The sequence below is a fragment of the Hippocampus zosterae genome, chromosome 13, assembly GCF_025434085.1.
Source record: "Hippocampus zosterae strain Florida chromosome 13, ASM2543408v3, whole genome shotgun sequence".
Taxonomy (NCBI): domain Eukaryota; kingdom Metazoa; phylum Chordata; class Actinopteri; order Syngnathiformes; family Syngnathidae; genus Hippocampus; species Hippocampus zosterae.
Window position 1 is genome coordinate 2,728,903 of NC_067463.1, and position 15,297 is coordinate 2,744,199.

Here is a 15,297-nt window from a genome sequence, read left to right on the forward strand (position 1 = left end):
GTACGTTTTCCTCCCACATTCCAAAAACATGTATGAAAGGTTAATTGATCACTCCAATCTGTCCCTCGGAGTGATTGTGAACGCAAATGTTTGTTTGTCTGCCCTTGCTGCGAAGACAGCTGGGATAGGCTCCAGCAGACCTGTGACCCTCTTGAGAATAAAGCGGTTCCGATAATTGATGGATATGTGTTTGTGTTGCTACTTACTCTTACAAAAATAATTATATATTGTGTTATTTTTAGGGCTGCACGCTATGAAGAAAAATATCGAAATTGCGATATTGGCCCATGTAACATGCATGTCATTTTGATAGTCCGTGATTGAAGTCGACTGAGATCACTCCCACAGCGGATCCGCCGGCCTGCGCTTGACTACTAAATTACCAACATTGGGTTTAACTCATTTCAGCAGAGAGACATGCCACATGCCACACAGGATTTCCAAAAATAGAGCCCTTAGTTGTCACTCATGTTTAAATATTGTATATATTTGATTTAAAAAAATAGCAGCACTGTACTTTGTATATCTTTGCGTGACTATTTAGCATTCAGTTTTATCAAGTCGGTTGGAGGTTCGCGCTGCGATGAACTCAATTCCTCAATTATTGTTGTTGACTGAAAATATGTGTGGTATGTATCATCAAATGATAAACAGCACAAAAGCTTAATATTTCAGATTTTATTATACACATATAAGTATGTACATTTGTATCTGCTGCGGTAGGAAAATCAATCCATCTATTTTCTGCACTGCTTATCCTGTTGAAAGTTGCAGCGAGCCGGAGCTAATTAGCTGACTTTGGGCGGAAAACAGACTACACCCATAGACTGGCGCCCGTGATCAATCACACGGCACATATTAACACTGTAGCCTGCAATTCTCTCTTCATCTCCCCCAGCAAACCTTCGTTAGACCATCTCTAACTAATGCAGTGTTGTTTCCGCTCGGGTCTTCCATAATTGGATTGATCTCACGTGAGATTAAAAACAAAAAATTATAGAGCTTTTTAATTTTTTTGTGAATTTTGAAATACACTTCCTTTTGAAGAGCCAAGATTGTGTGTGTGCGTGTGTGTGTGTGTGTGTGTGTGTGTGTATTGCAGCAAGAACACTCAACATCTGAACATCATGATGAATGCATGATGATGATATATACATGTTCAAACATAACACCAGACCACTAACGGGGGGGGGGGGGGGGGGGGGGGGAACACAACCAGCAGAGACATCAGCTGGGAGAATTCACCTAAGATTTAGAACTAAAGAAAGCTTTTGAACTGAATTAAAAGTGAAAAGTGTGTAGTTTTCCGTAATTAATTATTTGCGGACTTTCCCAGTTGGCCTTGGTTGAGCGGAGGGGCACACCTCGGAGCGGTTGCCACTAAATAACAGGATACATTAGACGAACAACATTACACTCTTACACCTATGGACAGTTTAGAAACTTCAGTTAACCTTACATGCATGTTTTGGGGATTAGTTAAGTTAGTTAGGATAAGTTAAAGTACTCAGAGAAAACACACACTAAGCATGAAGAGTACATGCAAACCCCAAAAGAGCGAGGAGCCTAAACTGAAATTGGAACGCAGTCTGACAGTGGGACAGATGTACTGCATGTTTTAGACGGCTCCCTCCTTCAACACACGGGATTCAAATGATCAGGATCGTTCTGCAGAGGACGCAGGCATGTTAATGTTAACTGCAACATGCTTATACCGTATGTCACCTACACGCAAGGGACTTAGGCAGTCGAAAGAAGCTCGGGGTGACTTAGTTAATGCGATAACCGTCTAGCCAGCAACAAGCTTCGCTGGCTACCAGTGTGTCTACCACTGTTGCGGACTCACTGCTGAGTCAGTAATCATCACTTTAATCATCACTTGCATGGCATAACCTACACATCTGACAACTATCATTTTCACAATGGGATGACTTTTCCTGAGAGTCCTTAGTTTTGATTTTGACTTTTGAGGTCTGCCCAATAAATGTTCTCAAATTATATTGCAGTTTGATATCTCGCTTCTGTCTATTTTTGTAACATCAATTTTGCTTTTCACGACAATAAAAATAGAATTTCCTATTTGTAAGAAATACAAAGTCTTGATTATTTGTATATTCATTTGTATATTATAATAATTTTATTATAATAATTTGTTATATTGCCATATTGTTTAATCAAGCCCTTGCTTAAGATCCCTGGGATTAACACCTGCCCCCCCAAAAAAATATTCTGTAAAATTAGAAAATTGCTCCTCAAATGAAATCATTGAATCGCAAAACTGCTGCACAAAGAAAACAAATATTTAGAGTCTTGTATATGGTAAAATAAGATCAGCTCAGATTATCTTTGATTTGATATTATATTTGACTACAGTACTTATTGCAAAATGGTCGACTGTTGATTTGTCTGGTGCACTTGTTATGTCTAAGAAGTGCATTGCACCTTTTGTGTTTTGTACCTTGTGGTTTCGTGCTTCCAAATGTGTAAGGCAAAAGCCACAACCACAGCGACAGGTGTATCACAATAAGTAGTAGGTCACTGGGGAGAGTTGCAGATTTGATTTGCCTTCTCCTCTGTGCATCAGAAAAAGAGAAAAACGGATCTCAATATAAATCATTGCACTGAGCTGCATTATGCCTATACTGCTGAACTAATTTGCATAATAGTAACTTGCATTAACTTCCTAAAAAGACTCTCAGACTATCGGTTCTGCATCTTTGGTTCCCTATGGATGATTATTTGACTTGGACTGTCACTCAAAAACACAGATAGCAGTTATTGTCATTCTATGTTTTGTCACACTTGCTACTTGCCACGAGTGCTGCTTTTTTTTTTTTTACACAAATATGAATAATATCTAATACGTAACTGTAAGACGAGAGTTCATATTTGTTTGTGTGCCACTGGAGGGCTGATGAGAAGCTTATTCAGTCAGGGTTTGTTTTTTTTAAACCAAAGGAAACCACATGTCATGGGCAAAAAGCTCATCTTGTTTAGTAAGTTTACCTCCTGCTCCCTGTCAACATGACTTTTGTCTGCTGTGAGTATCCCAACAATTCAATTCAAAGAATATTACTGTCGTTGTTTGTTGTTGTAAACTTTCACAACACAGGGAATATAAGAGTGTTCATGTTAATGGTCATTATTTATTTGGTTCCAGAGGAATTTTAGATTTCGAAAAATTTTCAGGCACAGCTAAACCGCCCCGCACCAAAACATTAGTGTTTGTTTATTTATTTGCATTGTAATATTGTAACACGCACAGGCATAATCAATTGATCTAAAGCTAGTTGTCTGAAGGTAACATCAGGTCTCAGTTCAAGGGTAGACTGTGGCTTCACGACAAAATCACAATTATAATTCATGGAAAACTTAAAAATCACTCACAGAATTTGGCGGCTCTGCAGACTCTGCTGAACACCTTCGTAACTAAATGAATGTGCAAGAGACATTTCATTATTGTTATTATTGATTGAATTCATGAAGTAAATGACATTGAGAGAAACTCAAATACTTACAGGAGAGAGAGGAAAGTAGAGAAGTTGCATGCAAAAATAAGATCATAAAGAATCCCTGAATGCAGATGATGAACGTACACACTTTCTATTTTCAGATGTTCAGAATCCTCTGCCCCTCTACCTCATCTGGTCGCTTATTTTTAAGGTAAGACGCATTCCAAATAAAAAAAAAACAAATAGCACCCGGTCTTGAAAATGTGTTCACAAAGCTGAAAACAATTGAGCACTGTATTTGTTTTGTATTTGTCTGTGGATCGCACAACCAAGTCATAGGTTTCAATTTCACCTGAGACCTTTCCATATGGAGTTTGCGTGCTTTTGTGGTGTGTTTTCTCTGGGTGATTCCTCCAACATTCAGAAAACCAGAAAAGATTCCGATAATTCAGAAAAGATAAGATAATTGAAACCTTTAAATTGCTCTCTCTGTGAAATGTAGTTGTGAATGGTTGTTTGAGTCTACAACAGTCTTGCGCTCCTCCGTGAGTCGTCACCTTACAATGGTGGAGGGGTTTGTGTGTCCCAATGATCCTAGGAGCTAAGTTGTCTGGGGCTTTATGCCCCTGGCAGGGTCACCCATGGCAAACAGGTTCTAGGTGAGGGGCCAGACAAAGCACGGCTCAAAGACCCCTGATGAAGATTAAAATAAATGGATCTAAGTTTCCCTTTCCCGGACGCGGGTCACCGGGGCCCCCCTCTGGAGCCAGGCCTGGAGGTGGGGCTCGTTGGCAAGCGCCTGGTGGCCGGGCCTACACCATTGGGGTCCGGCCGGGCACAGCCCGAAGAGGCAACGTGGGTCCCCCCTTCCCATGGGCTCACCACCCATGAGATGACCGTGTCCCTCGGGGAGTTCTGTGGGGGTTGCTTCGTGGGTATGGGGTACCGAACCCCCTGATACGGGCTGTTCGGTCACTATACCACCGATGTCAGAGTTTGGTTCGCATTGCCGGCAGTAAGTCGGAATCGTTTCCAGTGGGGGTAGGACTCCGCCAAGGCTGCCCTTTGTCGCCGATTCTGTTCCTAACTTTTATGGACAGAATTTCTAGGCGCAGCCGAAGCGTTGAGGGGGTCCGTTTTGGGGGCCTCAGTATTGCATCCCTGCTTTTTGCAGATGATGTGGTGCTGTTGGCTCCTTCAAACGGGGCTCTCCAACTCTCACTGGAGCGTTTCACAGCCGAGTGTGAAGCGGTTGGGATGAAAATCAGCACCTCCAAATCTGAAACCATGGTCCTCAGTCGGAAAAGGGTGGAGTGCCCCCTCCGGGTCGGGGAGGAGATCTTGCCCCAAGTGGAGGAGTTCAAGTATCTTGGGGTCTTGTTCACGAGTGGGGGCAGGAGGGAGCGGGAGATCGATAGGCGGATCGGTGCAGCGTCTGCTGTGATGCGGACGTTGTATCGTTGTTGTCGTGGTGAAGAAGGAGCTGAGCCAAAGGGCGAAGCTCTCAATTTACCGGTCGATCTACGTCCCAACCCTCATCTATGGTCACGAGCTATGGGTTGTGACCGAAAGAACGAGATCCCGGTTAGAAGCGGCTGAAATGAGTTTTCTCCGCAGGGTGTCCGGGCTCTCCCTTAGAGATAGGGTGAGAAGCTCGGTCATCCGGGAGGGGCTCAGAGTCGAGCCGCTTCTCCTCCACATCGAGAGGAGCCAGATGAGGTGGCTTGGGCATCTGATTCGGATGCCTCCCGAGCGCCTCCCTGGTGAGGTGTTCCGGGCATGTCCCACCGGGAGGAGACCCCAAGGAAGACCCAGGACACGCTGGAGAGACTATGTCACCCAGCTGGCCTGGGAACGTCTTGGGATCCCCCGGGGAGAGCTGGAAGAAGTAGCTAGGGAGAGGGAAGTCTGGGCTTCCCTGCTAAAGCTGTTGCCCCCGCGACCCGGCCCCGGATAAGCGGTAGATGATGGATGGATGGATGGAGGGACAGTCTTGCATAAGATCTGCGATCCCTAGGCTCAAAGGTGCGGATCAAACCGTCGCCAATTCCTAGTGGATCGCAGTGAAGTCCGTAAGGGAGCCTCCACGCCGAATTGACGGGACTTTCCATCACTGCAGAGTTGGTGCGAAGTGATAATGACCTTCGGGTCAGCAAAATCCCGCGGGACCGCATCCGGCGGTATACAAATCCACCGCAGTTCTGGCGTCAAGCGCCTAGCAAGATGGCAGACCGGATCCCCAAGCCGACCATCCCCCTGGGTTATGAAGGAATGCCCACCCTTCAAAATAAAAGACCAGGCCTGCAGCACCCACGGTCCAACCTCGGGTGCTGCAGACCCCCTGGACCACCACCGTCGGCCACCATGCTGCCATGGACCCTGGCCACGGGGTCGAAGTGCGGGGGCGGGGTTGCGACCCATCCCCCTCCCTCACGCTTCATAGCCCCCAGGATGGCGATTTCTCCCCCCCCCCCCCCCCCCCCCCCCGCCTTGCCCCCTGAACCCGTTTCCCCCCTCTCCCGATCCACTCAACCTCAAGAAGTCCGGCGGCGGTGGCGCGGAGCGTCGGGGACAGGCTCAGATGAGGGCCCACGTCCCTAGCTCCACAACCACACATCGGCGGCCGTGGCACGATGGTCGCTCCCCTTGCGAACCGGTGATGGCGCGGGGGAGAGGTAGCGACCACGGTGGCAGAGCAGGACTCTTTAGTCGCAGCGCTGCTCCCCTCAATCCGAGGAAGGGCCAATAAAAGGCGGCCTAAACACGCCCATCACCGCCACCGATCGGCTGGAGACCCGCCTCCAACAGATTCATCCTTTATGCGGGCGAAACAAATACAATAACCGGACTGCTTTCCTGGAAATCGGCGCGTGGAATGTATGAACACTGATGGACAATGTAAGAGCAAAGAGACCGGAGTGCAGGACTGCCCTCATCGCCCTTGAGATTCAGAAGCTCGGCCTGGACATTGTGGCCCTCTCCGAGACCCGTCTCCCTGGTGCCGGGCAGATCGAGGAGCCTCGGCACGGGTACACCTTCTTCTGGAGTGGACGAGCTGTGGAGGAGAGAAGAATTCACGGTGTAGGGTTCTGCGTCAAGTCACGTCTGGTCAGGGATCACAACATCATCCCCGTAAGAAATTCTGAGAGACTCATGTCCATCACCCTACCTCTGTGTCAATCCCAATCCCTTGTCATAATCAGCGCCTACGCACCTACCCTGGACGCCTCGCCTGATCCTCCGCGTCAACCCCCGGGATAAGCTCTTGGTTCTGGGGGATTTCAACGTGCGGGTGGGCCGGGACCATCAGCTTTGGGGAGGGATTCTGGGGAAGGAAGGCGTTGGCAACTGCAACGAAAATGGAGAACTACTCCACGGTCTCTGCACAGAGACGGAGATCGTGATAACCAACACACTGTTTCGGATGGCCAACAAGCACAAGACCACCTGGCAACATCCAAGATTGGGCCACTGGCACCTGATCGTTTACGTCCTTACCCGAATCTGCGACCGATTGGACGTCATGGTCATGGATGACGGATGGTCTGATCACAGGCTGGTAGCCTCAAGACTTAGGCTGAAGATCACACCTGCGAAAAGAAGAAAAAAGATCCCCAAGAGGATACGTTTTAATGTTGGGCTGCTGAAGAATTCCGAAGTTCTCGAACAGTACCAGACGTCCCTAGCCGACAAACTGGACACTCAACCTCGGACCCTTCCTGCCACTGTCCACTCAGACTGGGAGCACTTGAAGACTGCGCTCACCAAATCCGCGGAAGAGGTCCTCGGTGTCCAGAAGAGGAGAAATCCCGATTGGTTTGCCGAAAACTTGGAAGAAATTGAGCCTCTGATTTCAAGTAAGAGAGGCTCGCATTGCATGGCAGAACTGCATTTCCTCCAAGAGACTTGAAGAAGCCTACCGGGCGGCCAAGAGTGAAGCACAGAGATCCGGAGGATCCAAAATCAATGGTGGGTTAAGTTTGCCCACCAAATGCAGAGTTTCGCTGACCGTCACAATACTAGATCCTTCTTCGAAACAACGAGTAAGATCATCGGCCCGGCTCACAGTGCTCCAATGGCTGTGAAGGCAAAGGACTGCACAATCCTGCAGGAAAAGGAGGATACTCACCAGCGATAGAAGGAGCATTTCATGGAGCTCCTGAACCATCCGACATGCGCAATAGACAGCTTCTTCGATCCTGTCCCCCAGCTCCCCGTGCAACACTGGATGACGGAGCTGCCGACTCTCCGGGAGATCTCCGGAGCCCTGAGGATGAAGAAGAACAAAGCTGCTGGAGTCGACGACATCCCCGTAGAACTTTTACAAGCTGGGGATGCACATCTCCTCACCCGCCTCCACACCTCCATCCTTCAATGCTGGGCCGAGGAGACGGTGCCTGGGGAACTGAAGGACTCTGTCATCGTCACGATATTCAAGAAGGGCGACAAACTCGACTGTGGAAACTATCGTGGAATTTCCCTGCTGTCAACTGCTGGAAAACTCATCTGTCGTACACTGGCCGACCGACTCACCTGTCTCGCTGAGCGGGTTTTTCCGGAGTCCCAGGCGGGCTTCCGTCCAGGAAAGGGGACCGCGGACATGGTGTTCTGTGCCAGACAGCTCCTGGAGAAGTCCCGGGAGCAGCGGAGGGAGTTCCACGCCATCTTTTATGATCTGGCCAAAGCGTTTGATTCTGTGCCCCAAGCAGCACTCTGGAAAGTGCTGGACCGTCAAGGCTGCCCCCTCCTCCCCCAAATTCATATCCCTCATCCGGATGTTTCACTACGGCATGAAGGGTTGCGTCCTGACTCAGGGTAAAATCACTCCCCCATTCCCGGTTCGGACCGGAGTCAAACATGGCTGCATAGTGGCGCCGACGTTGTTCTGCCTCTACATCGCCGCGCTCATCCACCACGTCACCTCTGTCCAGGAGCACGGAATCACTCTACGCTACCAAACTGAAGGGTCGCTCTTCAACCTCAGCCGTTTGAGGAGCAGGCGGGGGACCATGGTCACGACCGTCAGCGAACTCCAGTACGCTGATGACAATGCTGCGGTCTCCAACTCCTCCGGGGGGCTCCAGCTCCGAATATCGCGGACGGCTTCGCCGCGGCGTACAGGACCTTTGGCCTCTCCGTCAACACCAGATCCTCCACCCCAAATCACCATCGAAGACAAACCCATCGAGCAGGTCTCGGCGTTCCCTTACCTGGGCAGCATTATCCAGGATGACGCCGGCCTCATGGATGATCTCACTTACAGTATCCAGGCAGCCCACACAGCCTTTGGACGCCTCGGTCGTCGGGTCTTCAGGAATCACACCATTTCCACCAACACGAAGATCATGGTGTACGGAGTCTGTCGTCCTCCCGACCCTTCTCTATGGCGCCGAATTTTGGACCCTCTACCGGAGCAACATCAAGAGGCTCGAGAGGTTCCACCAAGGATGACTCCGATCTCTCCTCAACATTTCCTGGGAGGAGAGAGTGACCAATAATGAGATCCTGGCTGGCCTCACGAGCATCGAGGCTATGATCACCCTGGCCCAACTGCGGTGGGCGGCCACGTGCAGCGGATGAGCGACGACCATCTCCCGAAGCAGCTCCTCTATGTGGAGTTGCTGGAGGGCACCTGTCCCCGCGGTGGCCCTAAAAGACGATTCAAAGACCAGCTAAAGGGTCATCTTCAGTGGATTCAACCGGCACAGTGGGCTGACCTGGCCGCGGAGCGGGCGGCCTGGCGTGGGGCTGTGCGGGCGGGGTCCGGATCCTCGAGACTCGACACGTCGCTGCGGAGGAGGACCGGCGAGCGCGGAGGAAGGAGAGGGCCCGGCAACCGCCCAGCCCCCCAACCCACTTCTGTCAATCCTGCCGGCGGGGCGTCCGGGAAAGACTGGGCCTCCACAGTCATCGGAGACACAAGCATCAAGAGCTGTCGCCTTGTCCTGGGGGCCGCATTCCTCGATAACGAGGGCCTTCACCGAGTGTGTCTACAACAGAGGCTCTCAATTATTTTCTGTTACCCCCCACACCCTACCTCAGGAAGAAGAAAACATTAACATTTCCGTAAAGTAGTTATAACTACACCTGTTCATAACAAAAACAATAAACAAAAAAATTAAGAAATGTAGATCAACTTATAACAACGAATAACTTCCTCAAGCCCCTATTCCGCTGAGCAGTAAACATTTACTTCTGGGTTGAATGAATGCTGGCGCGTCTGGCTGCCGCTGCTCACCCGCAATTATTCTTTTTTTTTGCGTTTTTATTGTATTTTTTTTTGTTGCAATTGTTCTTTTCTTTTAGCGTTTTTTTGCGGTTTGCTTTCGCTGCTGGAGTTTGCTCTCGTCATGGGGGAGTCCCTGCACTCCTGTCGCGGTTCATTGGGGTTTTGGACCGTCGGTCATCGCACGGTTGTCCTGGGTCGGCTAGTGCTCCTCGCGATGGCGATGTTGCCGGCGTCGACTATTTAAAATCACATTTTCAGTTTAACTTCATCTCTCTCATTAGATTCATTTCTATTATTTATAATTTTATCTGTGGTTTTATTGTTCTTGTTTTGATTGTAAAGTGTCTTTGCATTATTATTTACGGGCGTTTGCAAAACAAGCAAACGTTGCCTTCTCGTCAGGGTTCCTTCAAGGTCGCTTTGAAGTCAAGTCTAGTCAAGTCAAGTCAACTTTATTGTCAAATATGCTACATGTACAACATACAGCACAGAGAGAATTTCTTTCCTCACGAGAGAGAGAGGAGCTGCTGCGGGCACCTGCATCACCATCAAAAGAACCGTTAACAGAAAATGACAAAATAATACAACACAACACATATGAAACAGACAGTTGTGCTATCTTAACCACTTTTTCTGCATACACTTTGCTGTTGTGAACATTTACGACATTGAACGAATCCTTATCTAAATGCACTTTTATCTACAAGTGAATCAAAGTGTCCTTTTCAAGGTGGATCAAAGACGTCATGCTGAAATGTGCACATATCTGCTATAAAAGTTTGAAAGCAACAAAAAGCTGTAGCATCCATTAACGAAAAAGAGATTGGCTCTTATCTCCTGTGCCATGTAAATCCGCTTCAATTCCAAGTCGCGACTCCGAGTTCCACATACGCATCGGCGCTCTTCGCTGACGCTCCTTTCTTCTCATCGGCGGCCCCTCAAGCCATCCATCCATCCAGCCGCAGACTGTCCAACAGCTCCGACCTTTCCGCTGAACAAAGCGGGGCTGTGAAAATGCGCAAAACACAATCTCCCCGGGGCTGTCTAGCAACGACTGTCCAATGGCGCCAACATTCCTTACAATCAAAATCGGTGCTGGCACACGTGTGCTGCCGAGAGTGCGCAACCACCAAGCACAAATTCTTCTTCTTTGATGAATGTCGTGGCCAAAAATGCTGAAAAAAATCCACATCAGGTCCAGACAACGGAACAAAAACACCATGTGACAAAACAAAAGACAAAAACAACAAAAATGTAAGAATCTTGAAGAGCACTTGCCGACGGCTGCCTACTCAGGTGCCTTCTTGGAAAAAAATAATAATAAAGAGAAGGGCAAAGCAAGAATGCACATTCGTGAGAGACATTCATGCTCTGTCCTTCTAATAGCCAGCTGACCTCTCAACACACAAATCTAAGACAAGAACAGAAATAATAAAGTGTGGTTATTTATGTTTTTGTCTTAGCGGCTGCATGTTTTGGACACTCGGGTGAAGAACTGTCAACTGATCACCACCTGGTGGGTAGTAGGCTCCAGTGGTGGGGGAAGATGCTAGTCCGACCTTGTCAGAAGGAGTTTCAACTCCCACCTCCGGCAGAGCCTTTCCCATGTCCCAGGGGAGGCAGGAGACTTTTAGTCCGAGTGGACCATGTTCCGTTCCTCTATTGTTGAGGCGGCGAATCTGAGTTGTGGCCGTAAGGTGGTTGATTCCTGTCGTGGCGGCAACCCCCATACTTGCTGGTGGACACCACTGCCGTCAAGCAGAAGAAGTCCTATCGGGCCTTTATGGACTGTGGGACCACAGAGGCAGCTGACAGGTATCGACTGGCTAAGCGGAACACAGCTTTGGTGGTCGCCGAGGCAAAAACTCGGGCATGGGAGGAGTTCAGTGAGGCCATGGAATCCAACTTCCGGACGGCTTCGAGGAAATTGTGGTCCACCATCCGACGTCTTAGGAGTGGGAACCAGTGCACCACTAACACTGTGTACAGTGGGGATGGGGCACTGTTGACATCGACTCGAGACGTTGTGAGTTAGTGGGCAGAGTATTTCGAAGACCTCCTTCAAGCAGGGCTCTCCAACCCTCACTGGAGCGTTTCACAGCCGAGTGTGAAGTGCTTGGGATGAGTATCAGCACCTCTAAATCTGAAACAATGGTCCTCACTCGAAAAAGGGTGGAGTGCCCTCTCTGGGTCAGGGAGCAGATATTGCCCGAAGTGGAGGAGTTTAAGTATCTTGGGGTCTTGTTCACGAGTGAGGGCAAGAGGGAGCGAGAGATCGACAGGCGGATCGGTGCAGCGTCTGCCATGCTGTGGACTTTGTATTGGTCTGTCATGGTAAAGAAGGAACTGAGCCAAAGGACGAAGCTCTCAATTTAACGATCGACCTACGTCCCGACCCTCATCTATGTCTCACGAGCTATGGGTCGTGACCGAAAGAACAAGATCCCGGATACAAGCGGCCAAAATGAGTTTTCTCCGCAGAGATAAGGTGAGAAGCTCGGTCATCCGGGAGGGGCTTAGAGTCAAACCGCTTCTCCACATCGAGAGGAGCCAGATGAGGTGGCTCGGGCATCTGATTAGGATGCCTCCTGGACGCCTCCCTGGTGAGGTGTTCCGGGCACGTCCCACTGGCAGGAGACCCCGTGGACGACCCAGGACATGCTGGAGAGACTATGTCAACGCCTGGGAACGCCTCGGTATTCGCCGGGAAGCCCAGGAAGGAGAGGCTGTGGAGAGGGAAGTCTGGGCTTCCCTACTAAATCTGCTGTCCCCGTGACCCAATGCAGTGGAAAATGGATGGATGGATATTGTGTGGTACCGCAGGACAGCGGTTCAGACTGGTTAGCGCAGCGGCCTCACAGTGCAGAGGTGCAGGTTTCGATTCCGGCTCCAGCCTTCCTGTGTGGAGTTTGCATGTTCTCCGAGTGCCTGTGTGGGTTTTCTCCGGGTACTGCGGTTTCCTCCCACATTCCAAAAACATGCGTGGCAGGTCAATGGAACACTCGATAATTTCCCTAGGTGTGAATGTGAGTGCGGATGGTTGTTTATCTCTGTGTGCCCTGCGATTGGCTGGCAACCAGTTCAGTGTTTTCCCTGCGTACAATACAATACAATACAATATTGTATACAATACAATACATGCTGATTTATATAGCGCGTTCACAACAGCGGGAGCTGTAACAAAGCGCTTAACAAAACAGTTAACAAAGTAAAATAATAAACACAACACATAACATAGAACACGGACAGTCGTGAAGTCCTAACCACTTTTCCGTCACACGCTTTGTTGTTTGAAGCAGTTTGAGATGAAAGAGGAGAGAATCAACGTGTCCTTTAACCAGTGGATCAGAGACGTCATGCTCAAAATGTGCACACGTCGGCGACAAGCTAAGTTTCAAAGTCAACAAGAAGCTGTAGCATCCATTGACAAAAAAAGAGATTGGTTCACTTCTCCTGTCCCATGGAAATCCATTTCAATTCCAAGCGGCGACTCTCGGTTCCAAATATGCATCGGCGCTCTGCGCCAACGCTCCTCTCTCCACATCCTCATCTTCAGCAGGCATCCATCCTGCCGCACCAACGCCCACTGTCCAACAGCGCCGACACAGCCACTGAACAAAACGGGGTTGTGAAAAATGCTGCCCATTACAGGCGCAAAAAACACAAGCACCCCAGGTCTGTCCAGCACCGACAGTCAATGACGCCGACATTCCTCCCAATCAAAATTTGTGCTGGTACAGGCGCGCTGCCAAAAAGGCGCAACCACCAAGCACAGATACTTCTCCTTTGACTGAAAACAGTCCATATCAGGTCCACAGGATGAAACAACAAACAACATGTGACAAAACAAAAAGACAAAAACACCCAAAAAGAACAAAAAAGCAAGGCTCTTGAAGAGCACTTGCCGAAGGCTGCCTACTCGGGCGCCATCTTGAAATTTTTTTTCAAATCCTACTGCACGAAGAAGGCTAGGATAGGCTCCAGCATGCCCGGCGACCCATGTGAGGATAAGCGGATCAGAAAATGGATGAATGGATGGATGATAATGTGTTTCAATACCATTGTAGACTTTATTTTAATCATTTAATCTGTTTTGATTGCAGCCTTGTGTGTGTCAACAAGAGGAGAATGTGACAGACTACATGGACTACAGTTCCTTCAGCTTTGATTATAGCGGCATTCCTCTGCCTTGTGACAAAGCGAACAACCACCACTTCCGCCTGTGGTTCATGTCAACCTTCTACTCCATCATCAGCCTCACGGGACTGGCAGGGAACCTCCTGGTTATCGTCATGTTCATCTACTTTAACCGCTTGAAGAACATGACAGATGTGTACCTGCTCAATTTGTCATTTGCCGATTTCCTCTTTGCATCGTCACTCCCCTTTTGGGCAGCTAATTCCATGGCTAACTGGATGCTGGGTGTGGCTATATGCAAGATCATGTACACTGTTTACAAGGTCACCTCTTACAGCAGCATGTTCCTCCTCTGTTTAATCAGTGTGGACAGGTACTTTGCCATCGCCAAGGCTGTTTCTGCTCACCGCCGCCGCTCCCAAGCTGTGTTCTTCAGCAAAGTGTCATCCGCAATTGTCTGGGCCCTAGCTCTGATTGTCTCCATACCAGACATGAACTACACCGCAGTCATCAAAGGAACCTGCACACCTTTCTCCAGTACTTCTGACCCCCTTCGCATAAGCATCCAGATAAGCCAGATTGTCGTAGCATTTTCCCTTCCGCTCTTGGTCATGAGCTGCTGTTACGTGAAAATTATCCAGACCCTTTGCCAGGCTCGGAACTTTGAGCGGAATAAGGCCATCAAGGTGATTCTTGTCGTGGTTGTTGTGTTTGTGGTCTGTCAGCTTCCTTACAATGTGGCTTTGTTTTGGTCCACGCTTGTCGTTGCAAACGGAGGCACTACAGATTGCACATATGAGAACAACCTTGTGTATACCATTGATGTCACACAGTGTGTAGCCTTTCTAAGGTGCTGTCTCAATCCCTTTGTATATGCCTTTATTGGCGTTAAGTTTCGCCACGACCTTCTGAGGCTACTCAAGAAATCGGGTTGCCTGAGCCAAAAGATGTTCTCCAAGTTGAACTCTAGAAGTACGAGAAGCTCGGCTGCCTTAGACACCACCACCACATTCTCACCTTAGGGCGACACAGTGACAACTTGCTCCCACACACCTCAAGTAAGAAAAAAAGTCTGAAATAATATTTACAAGTGAGCCTCGATTTAGAACGGAGCTCTGCTCCCGTGGCTGTGATGTAAACCGAATTTGTACATTCGTCTCAACATGTTGTTAATGTAACAGTAAAGTCAGAACTACAGTCAATATTTGTAGTGTTACGAAAAACCCTTTTTGGCATGTAATATAAAGCGTTCAAATGAAAAACAGCAACAGCAAAGGTTGGTGGTAACTGTGCATGACTTCCTGTGTGGTGTGACAATGTAACTGCGTGCAGTTTGAAACCTTGTACCTGAGTACCTCATTAGTACTTTACCTAGCAGCTATTGTATATAAGTCGCGTATATTCCAGTTATTTTAGCCTTTCTCCCCGAATGGATTTGATTTTGTCTTCCGTCTCCCGATAAATATTTGTTGCATTGCA

General features: G+C 48.7%; 1 protein-coding gene across 1 annotated transcript; it reads left to right on the forward strand.

Annotated features, from left to right (window-relative positions):
* Positions 1-2,922: 2,922 nt before the first annotated feature.
* ccr7 (chemokine (C-C motif) receptor 7) lies at positions 2,923-15,297 on the forward strand. The gene is made up of 3 exons (XM_052083894.1): positions 2,923-3,040; positions 3,614-3,663; positions 13,785-15,297. Exons 1-3 carry the CDS (start codon positions 3,025-3,027, stop codon positions 14,838-14,840), a joined length of 1,122 nt encoding a protein of 373 aa, XP_051939854.1. The 5' UTR covers positions 2,923-3,024; the 3' UTR covers positions 14,841-15,297.